Raw genomic sequence first — 18,409 nt, forward strand, 5'->3', positions numbered from 1 at the left:
AAGTGGTCCACATAATTCAGTGATGGTAATGACAAAATTGAAATAATATGTCCAGTCTGTGCTCTACACTAGAAGTTTAGAAAATGTCTGTAGATTGCAAAACAAACAGGGAATTAAATAGCAATACAAAGAATTTGAAGGAACTGCGCTCATTCAGAAAACAGAGAACAGGAAAAACTAAGCCTGCAAACAGTCAAAAACAATGCTATCGGCTACTGAAATGTAGGTTGTAAACAGAAAACTAGATAAGACACTAACTCTGATTAACCAGAGAGGCTGTGAAAATAATTTCAATGAAGATTTTAAGGAAAACCCAGCAGTGTTTCTCTCAGGTATGCCTAGATACACTTAGCTATTTCAGAAGAGAGCCATGTAACAGCAAGACCTCTGTAATTCCCCCCTAGCAGTGAACTTCATCAAACTACCTTCAGTGTTTATAACCCACATTAAACTGACATCAGGACACTGCAGAGGATTCAGGATGTCCACTAGCCAATACCATTTAGTGAAGAAAGGATTAAATTTTATTTTAAAGTTTTTATTTAAAAGATGACCCAAGAGACTCTGAATTCCAGTCACAGTCTGCCACCCAGAATTCTGGGCACAGTCAGTCATTCTCTGAGTCATGGTTCATCTGTAAACAGAACTTTTGTTTCATGGAGAGGAGAAATTCAGTGATGAACACATAGTTAAGTCACCGAAATCATAAGCAGAATAAAAAGACTACATAATATGTAACATCTGTAATATGTAACATAATACATAACAATGTGTATTTATTACTGTTTGTGTAAGCAAACAGAAGTTCTATATGCATCTTTTTCTTGATCATACTATATCACCACAAGCCATTTATAAATTTTTTAATCTAAAAATGTACATTAATTTTCTAATGTGCTGCATCTTTATTTAACACTGTTTGAATTTCCTCATCTTTCAAAATTTTGAAGATTCAAGTAAAACATGTCACGTGACTTTAAATCACAATGTTTGAAAATAATTTAAGACTCAAAATATATTAAATGAAGTACTTACAAAAAAAGAATGCGTTCGTAAAAAGCTGTATTATAGGAAGGAAAAAAAACCAACCCAAACTTCCACACTCGGTAGCTGGTTTGCAGAAGTCTCCAATAGCAAAAATTTAACTATCAAATCTGGCAATGAAATATTTTAGTGTATCTGAAGTTAGACCTACAAACAATACTTTGATGATTAAGTATTGAAATTAATAATAAAGCAAGACTAGGCAATGGGTTTAGAGCCTAAACATCAGAAGTTTGGTTTCCAGATAATAAAAAGCATTATAAAGAAATACAGATCTAAACATTTACATTTTTTCAGAGCCTAAATCCTTGCAAGAGTAAGAAGTGATAGAAGGATGTCAATGACAGGAAAATTAAAACAGGAAGAAAAAAAGCTGAGAAGAAAACAGAACAGAGCAACTATTTACATTATGAAGAAAAATATGAACTTTAACTTAAATACTAAAGTTGATGGTTGATGCAATTGTTTAGAAAGTAACGGAAAGTATTCTTTGAAATGAAGTTCCCCCTCAAAACTAAATAAGTGGATGAACCTGGAGATTTCAAGTAATAGTTTCACAGAATTCAAAATAATGTGACAGGCTAAAATAAATTGCTTTAGGCAATGTATTATTTTATTTTATAAGTCATTTAAGTGGGATGATATTTGAAATGTTATTTTTGATAAGTAATAAATAAGTAATAAAGAAGCATTGTCTTCAAATATTTCAAATTTACCCCCTGATCTTTAAAAAAGTGACACATAACTCCAAGACCTGATAGACTGTATCCTCAAGCATCCATTTAAGCAAAGAACTAAAATCAATGCTGAAATTAATGACATACTAGGAAAAAAGCATTGCTACTACAGTTGGAAATATGTCTTCTGACTCATTTAAATAGTAAGTTAGTACAAAATACACAACAAACAGATATTTTCTTCATATAGCAAAATTTGGAACACACATTTTTTAAAATGAAAATAGGTTTATGTTTGTTTCCTCCTCCCCACTTCCTTGCCTCACACATGAGTGTTTTGTTAAGAAGGGAATTACTGCAGTTAAACCAGTTGTAGCAAAAAAGCTGTCACAAGCGTGTGCAAACTCCTCAAATGCTCTGCCTCACTTTTGCTATGGGTTCACTTAAACTGTAATAAAAGACATTCAAACTGCTCTCTAAAAAGTGTGGTGGATCAATTTGATTTTTAAAATAGATTTTTAAATTATATTTTATTTTTAAGTGTGGGACAGCTCAAAAACAAGTTTGAAAAAATTTAACTTGTAAAGTCAGCATTGCAAATAAATCAGAATCCCTCCATTCTGGGTAACTACCTGAGAAGACAACAGAGATGTAACATGCTGTAAAGTAGTCTTAGAAAGCAATGACTTGGAATTTCAATGGACAAGCTAGCTCAGTAAATTTCAGCAGTCTGCTCTGAAATAACAGATAAATCTTTGACTGCATGAATTACAGCATCAAGCTGTCTTTCCTTCTATATACAACAGTGGTAAGACTGATGCTAGAACCAGAACTTTCTGCATCACTATACATTTGAAGGGATGTTGCAAACTGAAAGTCAAAACCTTGGCTTCAGGGCCTGTGAGACATCTTATACCAAGAGATTTCCCTGTTTGGCTAAATAAAAAGATGACCAAGAAACTAATCAAATAATATCACCTTCAAAGGGGAACACCAAGCAACTAAAATGCTTCTAAAAATACATAGGTCTTACCAAAACTAAAGGTAACAGTTTGTCCAGTTTTGTCTTCCAACTAGAAATAAGACTGAGTTTTAAAAATAAAGGTGACTAACCCTTTGATACTAACTTCCAGGAAGGAATGCTTTCTAATCCTTGGTATCTTCAAAATCAAGACTGGAAGATTTTGCTGGAAGATGTGCCAGTATTTTGATTTCTGTAGGTGTTTATATTCTCTTTGCTCACCAAGGTGATTATTTAAGTATGACAAATTAATTGTCTCAGTGACATAAAATGGCCGAAGAAGATGATCTAGTGGCACTTTTTGGCCTTACAATGAAAGACAGACTTTTGGCCAGACAATGAAAGGCTTATGCAACCACAAAACTGCTTGCACCACAGTTTAGAAATGAAGATGGTCAATTTCCCATATCAAGGCAGATGGGAATTACTTGGTTCATTATTCTTTTTCCTACCCAAATTCTCTCCCTGTTTCAATTTCTTACTTTGAAACATGTAGGCTCCAGGAGTTTCTGACTTAGCATATTTTGTTTCATATCAAATTAGTAAGCTACTTAACTTTATTATCTACTCTAAATTTAAAATAAATCATTAAATAATTGGGCCAGTACAAAAGTATTTGTTTCATTCTACTAATGCAAGCCACATGAGCAATAACACCTAAAACACTCAGCCAGAAAAACTAAATATACTAATTGCCATTTTTACAAGTACACCAAAGAAATTCATTTAACTTGATCACAAAAAGTTTAAAGCTCCTGATCATAAACAAATAGGAGGGGAAAAAAAAAAAAAAAAAAGAGTAAATCTAGTTATGAAAACAAATTTAAGTCAGGTATAAAAACATTCAGAAACCTAGCCTTTCTTATTCAAGAAAGAAAATATTATCCTCTTAGTTTTTTGTAATCAAAACCAAAACTTGAAACAAATGCAACTATAATTGTATTTGTGGCAACTACAACAGCATATATATATGAAAGTTTCAGCATCCAATACACTATTATCTAAGCATCAGCATTTGATCATCACAATCATCCACACATCCACACCATCTTAGTAGATATTGCAATCTTATGTACTATCGTGAACAAGTATTCCTTTATTTCTAAATGCTTTTTTAAGCATCTTACCCCACTCTGTTCCATCTCCTGAACTTCGAGCTTCTCCAGCTCCCTCACCATCTTCAGCTGTCACTAAAAAATCAAATTCTTTCAAAGCTTCTTCAGTATCAGGGTCATCTGTAAGGTCAGCAGCTAAACCTTCATTACCAATCTGCAAGCAGATAAAAAATTTTTCTGCATTTGAATCATGAACAGATTCTTTACTCAAATATTTAGGTTAGAAGTGATACAGATTACTTTGAGTCCTTGGTTACAGGGGAAAACATTTTTCAACATGAAATTCAGAAAAAGACACCTAAATATTATCAGATCTAGAGCTGCTTATAAAAAAAAGAGCACGCAGTGCAGTCTAGTGATCATTAGGAAATGAAAAGAGTACTGACACTAAGTTTAACAACAAAAACAATCCCATACATCCCAGTCTTCATTTTTTATTTAAAACATAACAATTGGAAAATTCTGTTGATTTTCTTGCAACATCAATAGCTCTGCAGAGAAGCTTTACAAACAAACTGTATTTTCTACTGGTCCAGAAGCCTCTTTTCCTTTTTGTTTTCCAGTTCTATTTCAGTACTAAGCATAAGCTTGGAAAATATGGTGTTTTCAGAAAAGTGTCTTTTTACTAGTTCTACCACACCTTCATCTTAAACAAAAATACCCCCCTCTACCAAGATATCAGTGAAAAGTTTTCTTTCATTCTGCAGGTGAAGAAAATTTCTGCAAGGCATTATGTTTCTGTGACTTGCACAGTATTCTTCCACTTTTGCAGAAAGAGACAATTTTTACAGAGACAACTATAAATGATCCTTCTACTTTCTATAAAAACCAACTTTTGTCAAGAGTCAAGAAATGAGTGTAATGTCTTCATAGGTGCTTGGAGATCTACTTATAAGATAATTTATCAGACTATCTACTGCCTTAGACCAAAAAACATTCTACTGATTGCTTGATTAATCTATTTACCAGAAGTACAAGTTAATACCAAAGGTATAGTGGAAAACCCTTCCTGACAAGTAAAGGGGAGATTAAGACTTGCATCAAGCTGAGCTAATGCTGCTAGTTATTTAAGAAAATTCAGTGCAGCCAGAAGGGTCATCACACTACAGACTACTCTACTGAGCAAAAAGTAATAAAACTGTCAGTATAATGTTCATTAATCAACCTCTTTACATACAGAAACCCCAGTGATAGGGAGGAGACTCTTCTAGTACCAGAGAAAAAGAACTAAAAAGGGACAGGTAATACAGTCTATCCTACCTAGAAAGCTGCTCACACAGTGGAAAACTGAAGAGGAAAATAAAAGAACAAAACTTAATTGAATCTTAAACAGAAGGTTACTGGAGACAAGTCTCTGGTAGGCTCTTAACATATTTAGTAAAAAGTTGCATAAAAGGAAGAATGTAACATGTTTCAGTACGGAACTGATTTTTTTCCCCCATTACATAATTTAGTTTCTTCTAATGAATTGTTCCTACCTTATGCACATTGCATTGTGCTAAATTTGCCTCATAAAGGGACTCAAAAGTATGCAGAGAAGCTGAGATGGCCAAATCAGTTATCTCTTTCAGCAATTAATTTACATTTGCAAACAGGTTCGTTGGTTGTTTTTAAGTTTTAAAGGTAATATATTAACTAAACCACCAAATTTACCCATAATGCATCTGCTTACAAACCATTCTGATAACAAAAGTATAACAACAAGCATTTTAACATGACATCTGGAAAATCATCTGGAAAAACAAATTTCCCTTTTTAAAGGGGATTTCAGATCTATATAAAAAAATTTAAAAAATCTTTTACTTTGTGTTTCTTATTTATCCGGTGCTTGTCTTTTCCTTCTGCAATATCTTCTATCATGTCACTCTCCTCTTCTTCATCACTATCATCTGCATTTTCTAAGAAGTTAAATGTTTCAAGAACATCACCAGAATTCCTACATAAATAAAAACATTAACAGAGAATCCTTTTTACTTGCTGAAGAGATTTTAGAAGATAAATCAGATTAAATGTAATTGCTGCATAACAGCTTGGAAAAATTAGCTTTAAAACTAGCAAAATAACAAGAAATGGTTGTATGAAGAAGTTTCTACAGCTGCCTAATTCCTTATTATAAAAGCACCACTCAACAGAATCTTTCCTTAAAGTAACAACACTAAAGTTGTTATAGGACATAAATTCAACTTCAATAAACTATGTATTTTCCTCTATATATGCATAATATACATATATACATATGTAATACAGACACATCTGTTCCAATGTATAACCAATTTCAGTTAAGTCAACTACACTTACAAGTGTTCAGAGACTCTAGATTTGAAAGTTCAATGTGAACTAACCAATACACATCAATGACTAAGTGAAACAAACTTTATGCATTTCTTGTCTCTTCACTTACCTTTTGATTTCCTGTCCCTTTTGTTTTGATGAAGGAGATTCACCCCCATTGAGGATCTGTTCTAAGTTCTTTGTCTCTACTGAACCATTCGGTTCCGAATTGGAGAGCCCAAGCAAAGACCTTACCCGCTGGGAACGTACATCCAATATTGTATCTGTATAACCTACTTCCTGAAGATACCTAGATGCATTAAGAGAAGAAAGAAAGAAGAAAGCATATTTGAGGGAAAAGGAAGTAAGTTAATATTGATTGTTAAAAATCAATGCCACTATTATATCATTTATGGAAAAAAAACCAAGTTTCATCACTATCCATCTCATATGGAAGACCTTACTCTATACTGCTTAAAGCTCAAGACTACAAAGTCCTGAAAAATAAACCACTATTTGTCCACCTCAGTTACTCTGTTTCATAGAGTAAGCATATATACAGCTCCTCATACTTCAGGGAAAAGTTCGAGTACACCAATATTCAACAATGTTACTTACTGTCTCAGTAACTGTCTGCCTTGCTTCCAGGTCAATTGGCTATTCTGAGGTACTGCAGGAACCTCCGTATCTTTGGTTTCTTCTGAAAGATACAGTGTCATGGTTCAGTAGGGTTTTTGTTCAGGTTTGGGTTTTTTTGGTTAGGTTTTTTTCCTTTTGATAATTTTACTAAAGATCAATTTACTTTTTACAAGACACCAACGAAACTGAAAACAAATCTTAAAAACCCCCTTTAAATTAGATACAGTCTTATGCAATGTTTTTTATTTAAAAAAATTTTTTTTCCTAATGCTTTGCTGAAGCATCAAGCAAATAATTTCACAGAACTGAATCAGTTGAACAATCCTGACCCCTTACATGCAGAAAAGGAACTAGAAAAACATTTAGTTTGTACAAACCAAAACGTTGCCCTGATAAGCGTTACTGCTAAGAAAACAGGCTATATATCTTTCACAAAACAGAGGTGCTTAGAAAGCAACATGGAAAATACAGTCAAGAGAAGCAGTGGCATGTTTCAGCATTTGGAGAAAACAAATATGTCAAATTTAACACAAATTCCATGGGTTTACTATCAACACTTAAAATCCAGACCCATTGCACTTTTACTATGGCAGAGACTATAAAATATGGTACAAACTAACAGTTTAAGGATTTTAACACCTAACTTATATTGCTTTTAAACACATACAAAAAATCCCATCAAGCAAGAAATATGAATCATGATCTCTAGTTTCAACCAGGTATAAAAGTACCCAAAATGTGGCATTTCTAAAGCAAAAGAAAACAAACAAAACAAAAAAAAAAGGGGGGGAGTGGGATAAAAATATGTAGACCACAATTTTAAGGTACATTACACAAGTACAGGCCAACATTGTGTGACTTCCCAAAGACCTACATTTCAAGAGAAGCCACATGTAATTCTGCTTATTAAATAGTCCAATGTTGTTCCGAAAAATGCTTTCCTCTATCTGCAATATTGTGAAGAGCAAAACTGTTATGATCAACTTTATATCTACATTGCAAAATCAGATGCACTGCAGAGTACCAATAAGGATTTTTCTCTGAGGGCTTTCTTCCTTGATTTAGGATAAAAACAGAAGCTCAACAACATTTTTTCCAGGCCAATGCAGTAATTTTTTTTCCTCATTCTTTAAAAACTAGCATCCTATAAAAACATCAAAAAACCATCAGTATTTCTTCTGTTTATTCTGCACTTACATTTTCCTTCTGGATAGACGGCACAATGGCAAAAAGATACTAAATCCTTCAAGACGGGGGGTATTGTAAGAAATAATGAGAAGCAGCAGCTAAATAAGGAACTGTGTAACCTTATTTAAAGCTTCCTTTGACATTCAGAGCTCTTGCAAAAAGATCAATTAATTTTGATTTTCAGATTAAACAATATTTTCCCAATACCAAACCTTTCCTAGACATCTTCTCTATAACACACCTAAGGCAGGGGGGTGGGGGGGGTGGGAACGGAAAGCTTCAATAAATTGCACTGAGGAAATCTAGACCAGTGTATAAACAAATTACACTAAAACAGGCTATTGTGAAAAAGTTACCTGATTCAAAAGTTGGCATTTTCAAGTCACCTTGGTTCAATTCTGTGCCATATTTTAATTTATGATATTTTGCCCTGAAAAAGAATGCAAGTGTGTAACAAATTAGCATACAATGCTTTTATCAACTCAAAACACTTCTATTCCCATTTAGAATAACCATACCAACACAATTTATCCAAATAAAACTGCTGTGATAATTACTGCATCATACAGTTATTTCTAGTTTTTCAAGAACAGTTTTGAGATAACCTTTTTACAATTATTCACAATTATCAAATAACTTATAGATGAGAGTTTAGTATGTTCTCCAAGAATGTGGTTTTTTCATGTGTCAGCTACTAAGAGAACCTTTCAAAAACCCATAGGTTCAAATATTTAACAGACTATTTTAACTATTTTTTCAGCTATAGCACTGTCCTAGCTAGCCAGCTGCACTACAATATACCTCATATTTGGGACTCCTGCTTATTTGCTATCTTCAATTTCCACTTCAACTTCTCTCCTGCTCTGTCTTTGCTTATGATAGAGATCTTGTTAAGAGTGCTAGTTTCCCTTGTGACATATATTTTCTTACTGATCTTTCTCTTTCTCATTGACTGGAGGCTTAGTTTGAATTCCTGCTCAGTCCACCTATACAAACATGCCACACTCCTTCCCATCCCCTAAGCTTTGAACCCCTAACCTCTCCTTCACCATCACTTTTTAAAAAAAGTTGGTCTTTGTCATACTATTTCCATGCACGTATGCATGAACCTTCCAAATCTTATTCTCTACCCAAGTTGCCTATCAAAATGTCCTCACTCCAGGAATATCACATGAACAACCTACACCTATATCCTCGAATTCTCTAACTTTATCCCAGACCTTCACAATTTGACTTTTGCTTCATAGATCCTTTGCAAAAATACTCCAAATCTCAGAGAAAAGAACTCTAGATGTTCTGCAGCAGAGCCAAGGTGAAAGATCTCTGTAAAAACGTTAGGAGCCACATTTTAAAGAAGTCTCTATAAAATACAGCGGTCTTCATAATTCTAAATTAAACATTCAACCAAAGTTTTAAGAATAACTGAACCATATCTAGCTCCCACCAATTTTAAAGACTACTCTCAAATATGAAACTTCTTGCAAAGATACATAATGGAACATGTGCTGGACAAAATCAAAGATTTCCAACAAATCTTCTCAAATGGCCAAGCCAGTGCCGCAAGTTTTTCCAAACTGAAGGTAAAAGTTTATCTCAAATCCTGCCCGATATATCTGATGGTATAGAAGATTTTCTTCTAAATTACAGAAGTTTCTGCTAACATTGCAAATAGGAACAATCTCATTAACAAACTGTCAGTAGATGGCACTATTGATCCTTTATAGTAAGATAAAATCCTGCATTTCATAGCAATTACATTGTAACTGAAAAACTGTAAGGCTCCTGAAGATTAGGCGTTTGTGTGACCTGAATCTGACTGCCAATTAAAGAGAATAATTTTTTTTAATTATTTGTAAATATGTTCATATTCCATCCATGCACTAGTAAGACTGCCTACCCTAGGTGCTCTCTTTAAACTGAGACAAAGCTTTGTTCCATATTGTAATAGGGCACTATTCTACCAAACTTTTCAGATAAAGTGTGCATATTATGATCTATATGCCCTATAAAGTACTGTACATTGGGGGAAAAAAAACCACAAACAACAAACAAAAATGTAAATAATTAAGAAATTGCTAAGTTAAATAAAGCTGATGAAATGTTTTTGCACAATTCATAAGTGAAGCCAATAAAGCACTGTAATTGAAAAGCCAACCTAAATTTGTTCAATTTCAAGCTGTGACAAATACTATTCAGGAGCAGTTGTTCCATTTTGGAGCTACAATTTCAAAACATTAATTAAAATTCTGCTTTAACTGTTCATTAGAGGAGATAATGATGTATCTGATCTAAAATTATACCAATGACTAGCCACTACAAGTAAGCCAAAATATTGCTGCACGTAATGAGATCAGTTATGTCTTTCACATCACATCTGATGCTCAACTTCAGTTTTACAGTAAGAAATTAATCTTACTAAATTCCAATAAACTATGTATTCGCACACATATTCCTCTCCATATTGTCAAACAAGGGTAATTATTACACATATTAAAAATCACTAACAAGCTACAGTGCTGTTGACAAGTCAGTGACATTACTCCCCCACACCACTCAGTAACTGAATTCTACAAGAGGCATCTTTTGAATCCTTTGAGTATAACTTGCTATTCTTCTAAGGCTAGGTTTCCATGAGTGAAAAAGTAAGAGGAGGAGAAACAATGCCCTAAGTAGACTTAAATGCCTGCTGCTATTTAACTGTTGAATCCTACCACTCAGTTGCAAGGATATAAGCCGAACCCCATAAAGTCAAAATATAGCCCCAGTTTTATGATCTCAGCAAGTCCTATTAATTTAAGCACAGCACTATGCTAATGAAGCTTAGAGTAGAATGGCTTAGACTATACAACAGAAGTCTTGTTGGTTCTGCAAAGCATCATAAAGGAATATACACTAGCTAAAAAAAAAAAAAAAATGCCATACATGTAACTACTTAAGGCCTAATTTTATTACAAAAATTGATACAGAACTTCCAAAATATTTAAGAACATTAAAATAGTAACATTTTACTTCTCTAAAACATTATCGCACCTGTTGCACACACACTTAGAGATAAATACTAGAAATATCAAACTACTTTGTAACTACTAATGCATTTTATTTAACCTTACACACTGATGCCCTGTTTCATACTTTTTTTCTGAGAAACCATGAGTCATCATTGTCTGAATGAGCTTGTTTATGACTTCCTATAGTCTAATATTTCACTGCAAGAAACTTTCTGACTGCATCAGTTTGCAACAAGAGGAGGAGAAAGGGGACAGAGGGGAATCAGGTGCAACACTGAAAATTGCTGTCAACAATTTTCAGATCTGAAATTCTCAGAATTTATTTTGCTTTGGGGCTGGTTCCTCTTCATTAGTTGTTATTCTTCACTCAGAGGAACAATGGCAAAAAAATAACACCTATTATATCCCAAGCTCTTCATTCAGTGTCATAAACAAGAAACTAACATACTAGCATTCCTGGATGATTTACCGACAAGTCAGTACCTGCTTGCTTTCTTTACTCAATCCATCATACTTTCGCAATTAGAACCCCTCAAACCACTGGGCACTTGTAGCAAAAAATTACAGAAAGCTTCCTCGTTGCCTCCCACACATTCACCAATCAACCCCAGAGTTTCAGTTCCTGTTTTTAGTAATCTTCATGAGAATTCTGGCTGGGACTTAGCAAGGATTTTCCTCTTGAAAAGTATGCAGTGTTGGCTTGTACCCACTAGCCACAAGAACTAAACCAAACTGTATGTCTCTGCTGTTGTGCTTCTGTTGTACATATGTTTACAAGTTTCTCGTCCATCAGATGAATTCTGGAATTTCACGCGAAGTCAAACTATAAAGGCAGCTGCACTTCAGGAGAAAGCAGGAATGCGGTTTCACCAATGTCATTCATCTTCAGATTATTTTATTGTATGATGTCTTCCTACTTCAGCTGTAATTAACTGCCTCCAATTTATCTCAATAGGTAGGCAATGCTCACAACTTTATGGTGTGCATTTGCAGAAAGTAACCCCCATCTACAAGAAGCCCTTAAAAGAAGATCCAGGAAATTATGGGCCCATCAGTCTTACTTCAATCCCTGGGAAAGTTATGGAACAAATCCTCCTGGGGACTGTCACAAGTCAAATGAAGCACATGACTGGGAAAAACCAGCACAGACTCACCAAGGGCAAATCGTGCTTCACAAACCTGATCGCCTTCTATGACAAAGTAACCTGCTCGGTTGATGTGGGGTGAGAGTGGACATCATCTACCTGGATTTCTACAAGGCTTTTGTTACAGTTCCCCACAGACTCCTCCTAGAGAAACTGATACGTTATGGTCTAGACAAGTGGTCTGTGCAATGTGGGGGGGGAACTGGCTGACAGGGCCCACCCAGAGGGTCGTGGGAAATAGCTCCTTTTCAAACCGACAACCTGTCACAAGTGAGGAGCCCAGGGATTGACATTGGGCCCAATGTTGTTTAATATCTTCATAAGTGATTTGGATGATGGGATCAAGCGCACCCTGATCACGTTTGCCAATGACACCAAACTGAGCAGGGAAGTGGACCCTTCAGAAGGGAGAGCCGAAGACCTGGATAGGCTGGAAGAGTAGGCTAACAAGAACCTTATGAAGTGCAACAACCACAAGTGTAAGGTCTTGCACCTGGGAAAACATAATCCAGGAGTGCAGCACAGGCTGGGATCGACCTGGCTGGAAACCAACTCTGTGGAAAGGGACCTGGGGGTCCTGGTGGAAAGAAAGCCAACAGGGTGCTGGGTTGCATCAACAAGGACATCAACAAGCAGAGATAAAGAAGTCATCATCCCACTCTAATCATCACTTGTCAGGCCACACCTGGAATACTGTGCTCAGTTTTGTCCCCCGCTATACAAAAAAGATGTGGACAGGCTGGAGAGGGTCCAGAGGAGGGCCACAGAGATGATCAAGGGACTGGGAACCCTGTCATATGAGGAAAGGCTGAGAGAACTGGATTTGTTCAGCCTTGAGAAGAGAAGGCTTAGGGGAGACCTTATCACCATGTTCCAGTATTTGAAGGCTGGCTACAAAGAAGATGGAGACTCCCTTTTTACAAGGAGTCACGTAGGAAAGTTGAGAGGTAACAGGTGCAAGTTACTCCTGGGGAGATTGTGACTGGACACAAGAGGAAAACTTTTCACGGTGAGAACAATCAGCCACTGGAATAATCTCCCCAGGGAAATGGTGGATTCCCCAACACCGAACACTTAAGATTCAGCTGGACAGGGTGCTGGACCATCTTGTCTAGACTGTTGTTGCTAAGAAAGGTTGGACCAGATGATCCTTGAGGTCCCTTCCAACCTGGTATTCCATGATTCTATGGAAGTCTCTCTGTGCATCGCACAGTTTTTATTGCCAAAATAATTAAAATGTTTTCCTTCAACAGAAAGTTACTTATACTCAAGACATTTGGGTCTGCCCTAGATAACAGCACATTATTCCTTTGATACGTTCAATGTTCTTTAAAGGAAGAGTACACCCACCCCAAGACTTTGCATACTGTTCTTCTGGCTTGAATCCGGAGTGACTTGCACATTACCTGTATAGTACAACAATGTAACTTTTAGTCTTACACTGGCTGGAAACCTTGAGTTACTTTCCATTTTGAGGACAAGGTTGAATGAAGAAATAGATCCTTTCTGCCTATTACTTCACCAGAAAACACGTGATGTGTCGATATGGCTTTCTGTATGAACATACACTGTTTTGTGAAGCACCTTTACTCTGGACACTTCGCACACAGGTATGTAGATTAAGATTAGATGTAAGAAGGTAGGATTTAGATTAGATGTAAGGAAGAAGTTCTTCACTGTGAGGGTGGTGAGGCACTGGAACAGGTTGCCCAGAGAAGCTGTGGCTGCCCCCTCCCTGGCAGTGTTCAAGGCCAGGTTGGACAGGGCTTTGAGCAACCTGGTCTAGTGGAAGGTGTCCCTGGCCATGGCAGGGGGGTTGGAACTAGATGATCTTTAAGGTCCCTTCCAACCCAAACCATTCTATGATTCTTTGTAGCCATCCTTGCCAAAACATTCATTTTTAATATGAACTAACTAATCAAAGTTACTTCTGTACTAGTCACTTACTCATAGTACTAATTCTTAATGTAAAATATATTCAGACATACTTACTCTTGGACAACTAACTTAAAAATGTTCAGGTGAAGCCTCACTATACTTTGTTACAAAATTTTAAGTGTACTCTGGCAGGAATGTTCTCCCCAAAACCAAAATAAACAATTACCTATTTTTCTGCCTGATCCTCAAGACACTGTTGGATTCAGCTACTTTTTAAGAGCAAGATAAAATTAAATATAAGAATTTAGTCCACTACTGAAAGTATACACATATAACATGATTATTTTCCTCATGTTTTTGAAAAATTAACTACTAATTTTGGTCAAATGAAATAACCAGGCAACAGAAGAGCATGTAGGTTTGAAGGACATTAGCCTGCATGGACTGAATGGAATTTTAATTTTTAAAGCTTTAATGCTACAGAAAATGCACCTTCTGAGACTAGAAATTCTAGCATCTACCACATGAAAAAACAATACTTCAAAATATAATAACTTTTATAGGATTCCATTCTGCCACAAAATATAGTTTCCATCATGCAACATATACAAAATAGTTGTAGGGGATCAAGAGAATTCTTTCAAGTTTTAATACCACTGAAGAGCAGGTAAAGGTGTAGTAATAAAGTATAAATGTTTTGGAACATTTACTCTTACTTAGTATACCATTACTCAAACTCAGAAAAGGGAAACTGTCCAATTCGAACTTTCTGTGTTTAAGACATGAGTCCAAACAATTTGAAAATTATGCAAGTTTTTATTATAACAGACACTGAAGTTTAACAGAACACATAAAGACGACCAGCCATAAACTGGTTTACATAAACTAATGTAGAATGATCTAGTAAAGATATTTTACATGATGTGATAGAACTCCTTTTAGTCTGTAAAGTCTTTCAGGACAGATAAAAGCTGAACGATTTGCATACCTACCTTTCTTGTTTTAATGCATATTCTAACATTTTTATTCTTCTCACTAAATCTTTCTTCAAGTTTTCTTGACCCTTTCTTTCCCCTTGTAAAAACGCTATCCGAGCCTGAAAACACACAAAAAAAAAGATAACGGATTTTATTCCATTTTGTTCCCAAAACAATGCAGTGAAGTCTGCCTCAGAAGGAAAAAAAAAAAAAAACACCACCAAAACTGTTCTGCATTAATCACTTCAGTCAGTCATTAACAACAAAAATATTTCTGCCCTAAAGACCAAGGATTATTTCTGTTCATAAATGTTGGGGTTTTTGCCTTGAAATAAAGGTATTAAAGTTATTATAGTAACTCTAAAAGAAGGCACAAACAGCAATTGTATTAAACATTTTAATATATGTATACATTTTTGTCCTTATGGCATTGTTAACATAAATTCTATTCTAATTTTCTTCCAAACTCAAAGCTGTATTAAAATAGATAAACAGCATACTTTTAAGCAATTTAGTTTTTAATGCCAGTATATTGAACAGATTAAGAATTTACAAATCCATTACACAGGAAACAACTATATTTTATGGATTCACATTTTACTACTGAAGTCAGCTGAAGGTTAGAATATCAAGGAAGAATTGGTTTTAGTGTGCTGTTCTGTACGGAGAAAAAAATGCTTTTTTTTTTTTTTTCAAAGCATCAATCATATTACCCACCCAACTTACACAGCAATGAAGCTTCCTACTTGCCTGCTAACCTAGTAGATAGCTTCTATGTTCCACTGAATTTATTGTTATCTCAACTAGTGCAAAAGGTCTAGTGGAATATTTTAAGTAGCTGAAAAATAGTTAGTAAGTTTGTTGAGAAAAAAGTTGTCTCTTCACTAGGAAGCGAAAGGACTTATATTTTGTCTTTTGCAAGCCAAAACCCTAGGGAGGACAAGGGAATTTGCAGATGTGAATACAAAATTTAAACAGTTAATGGTATTACTGGATTGGCCATCATTACAGGAAACCACAAACTCATTTGTCCTGATTATGGCTTTAAATTGACTGAAGTCATTGGGTAGCTAATTCAAGACAAGATTCAACATAAAATTTTCTTGGAAAAGGGATTAAAAAAAATAGAATAAGGAGAGTAGAGTCGAGTCCACATTGCTCTACAGAGCTAAGATCAACAACATAATTTCATTATTAAAAGAGGCACAATAAAAAAAAAGCAGAGCTATAACCAGCACCTAATCTATCCTTGAAGATTTTTTTAAAGGGAGTGGTTGTACCTTTTCATTACTCTCAGTGGTTAGAGCCCGAAACAGTCTAACCAGGACGGTAGCATTCTTGCATTGCTCTCTCCTCAAGACTAAGTGATATCATTATATAAAACTTCACCCATCAGCCCTGATTTTAGCCCCTCTGGCCTTGTGCTCAATGGTAAACCAAATTCAAATGTGTTCTTTTACCTTGCATTAGCTAACTAATGGTTTACACAATTAACATTTAAAATCTTACTGAGAACAAGGCAGTTACAACTATTTCAGTTAAAAGTCTGTCATGAAAGCGCTCTGAACCTCTGCCATTTGGTGAGAATGAGTAATGCATCAAAGAGTACATGGTAATGAAGAAAAAATAAAAAAATACAGACTTTGTAATGATTGCACAGCTATTTCAAGATAAAAGGTGGAAACCAAGATCCAGAATCAGCTATTTTAAAGAGCAAGCTCCCAGTGGAAGAGGATGAAGGGAGCTGAGCAAATCCAACAACTATACTCAACTGCAATTATGTTACTTAGATTCTAAAAAATAATATAATACTGACTCTAATCCAATAGAAAGTTAACAGCCTTCTGGAGAAAACTACAATTATACATAATTTGCACTCCTCTAAGGCAGCAAATGAGCAGACAATTTCACAAGCCCAACCTGTTATCCCAATTTTCACTAGTCAAGGATAAGACAACAAAAAGTAAACAGTGTCCTTACACATAAATAAAAAGGTACACATAAAATAGTTATAAAAGTAGTTTTTTAATAAAAGTAATGTTACATGCACTTATGCGCAATACCATACTTCAAACATTTGGAAGTTACTGCATGCACACAGACTCTTTTTACAAAAATAAAACTAAATACTTTGATAATTATCATCTAAGGAAGGTTATGAAAGCTCTTATGCTCTTTGACTCGAATGCAGTTCTCAACTCTTTCCAAAACTCAGGTCTTCTCTCCTTCTACTGGTCTTCTTTCATTGGCCAAGCACCCTTTTATAACTATTTGTCAAATCTTAGTTGACTGCTGCAACTGTTGGGCCTTATTTCAGCCTTAGTTTGCTGATAACGGAGAGGAAAATAATATAGCTGCGATCGTACACAGAGGGAGGCATCTGCCTCCTAAATGCTCACAGTCAAACTACTTCCTTCTTCTGGAAATACTCCTGGAGTACTTGGCCAAGCAGAATCAAGTCTCCATATTTACTAGGTATTGCCTAGATCTAATACTTCTCAACAAGCCAGGTTAATGAGCTAAGTGATCTTGAGAATCAGTATGCTACAGAAATAATGTTATTTTAAAAAACCGCAAAAATCCACCCTACAAAAAAGCCCTCAAATTTTTTTTTTTATATATACAACACCATTTATAACACTCTTCACAGGGTCCAAAAGGTTGAACAGAACAACTGCCACACAAGAATGCACTTTGTAGTTGGGTTTTTGACATTTTTGTCAATATTAGCAAACTTCTTTAGCATCCACTTTCTGTAATTGCTTGTATACACATCTGACTGATTTTAGAGATTTTATTTTTTTTCCTTTTTTCTTAATTGTAACCATGTAACCATCACATGGCTAAAACGTAACAGAAGTTATCTATGCAGAAGTTAAGAGCTTGATCTTTAGGAATACGGAAAATCAATTTAGACTTTAGGAACACTTAGTCATCAAGACCCTCAATACAAAACCGAGAATAAGATCACTGCGGATTTGCTATATAAGATACATTAATCAACTTGTTTCCTTAAGTCCTGAACTGAGAAGTGAGGGGCGTCAAAACTATCACTTGACATATTGCATGACTATGAGCCCTAAGACTTAACACACCATTTCCCAACACCGACTTTTTTGAAAAGCAGTATATCTCAAGTTTGATAAAAACAGATAAACAGATCAGTTTCCCTCAGGGTTATTGTATTAGCTTAGGTTCTACACACAAAGACAAACGCTTAAGAATGATCTCTACATAATATAACTTTCTCAATCCTTAGATATTCCTTTCCTTTGAAACAATTCTCAGGAGAGCTAGGTTTGATATGATTTATAACTATACTGATGACTAAAGATTGACTAGTGCTAAAATTGGGAAACAAAATGGCACAGAACAATTCAGTACTCACCTTTCCTCCCTCCCTCCCAGTTACGACAGAATTCTTTCCATTGTCTTAAACCAATTTG

General features: G+C 35.2%; 1 protein-coding gene across 5 annotated transcripts in view; it reads right to left on the reverse strand.

Moving 5' to 3' along the window:
* The window catches only part of STRN3 (striatin 3), a 68,838-nt gene that overhangs the window by 32,418 nt on the left and 18,011 nt on the right, over positions 1-18,409 (reverse strand). For 4 of the 5 annotated variants that reach the window (XM_074824572.1, XM_074824571.1, XM_074824569.1 and 1 more), the window contains exons 2-7: positions 14,979-15,082; positions 8,312-8,385; positions 6,747-6,828; positions 6,259-6,438; positions 5,661-5,793; positions 3,870-4,011 (exon numbers count right to left, since the gene is read on the reverse strand). In XM_074824572.1, the coding sequence (XP_074680673.1) occupies positions 3,870-4,011; positions 5,661-5,793; positions 6,259-6,438; positions 6,747-6,828; positions 8,312-8,385; positions 14,979-15,082 (715 nt within the window). The remainder of the gene's footprint in view (positions 1-3,869; positions 4,012-5,660; positions 5,794-6,258; positions 6,439-6,746; positions 6,829-8,311; positions 8,386-14,978; positions 15,083-18,409) is intronic. The other variant, XM_074824570.1, reaches the window with a different exon arrangement.

Source organism: Strix aluco, chromosome 4 (genome assembly GCF_031877795.1).
Source record: "Strix aluco isolate bStrAlu1 chromosome 4, bStrAlu1.hap1, whole genome shotgun sequence".
Taxonomy (NCBI): Eukaryota; Metazoa; Chordata; class Aves; order Strigiformes; family Strigidae; genus Strix; species Strix aluco.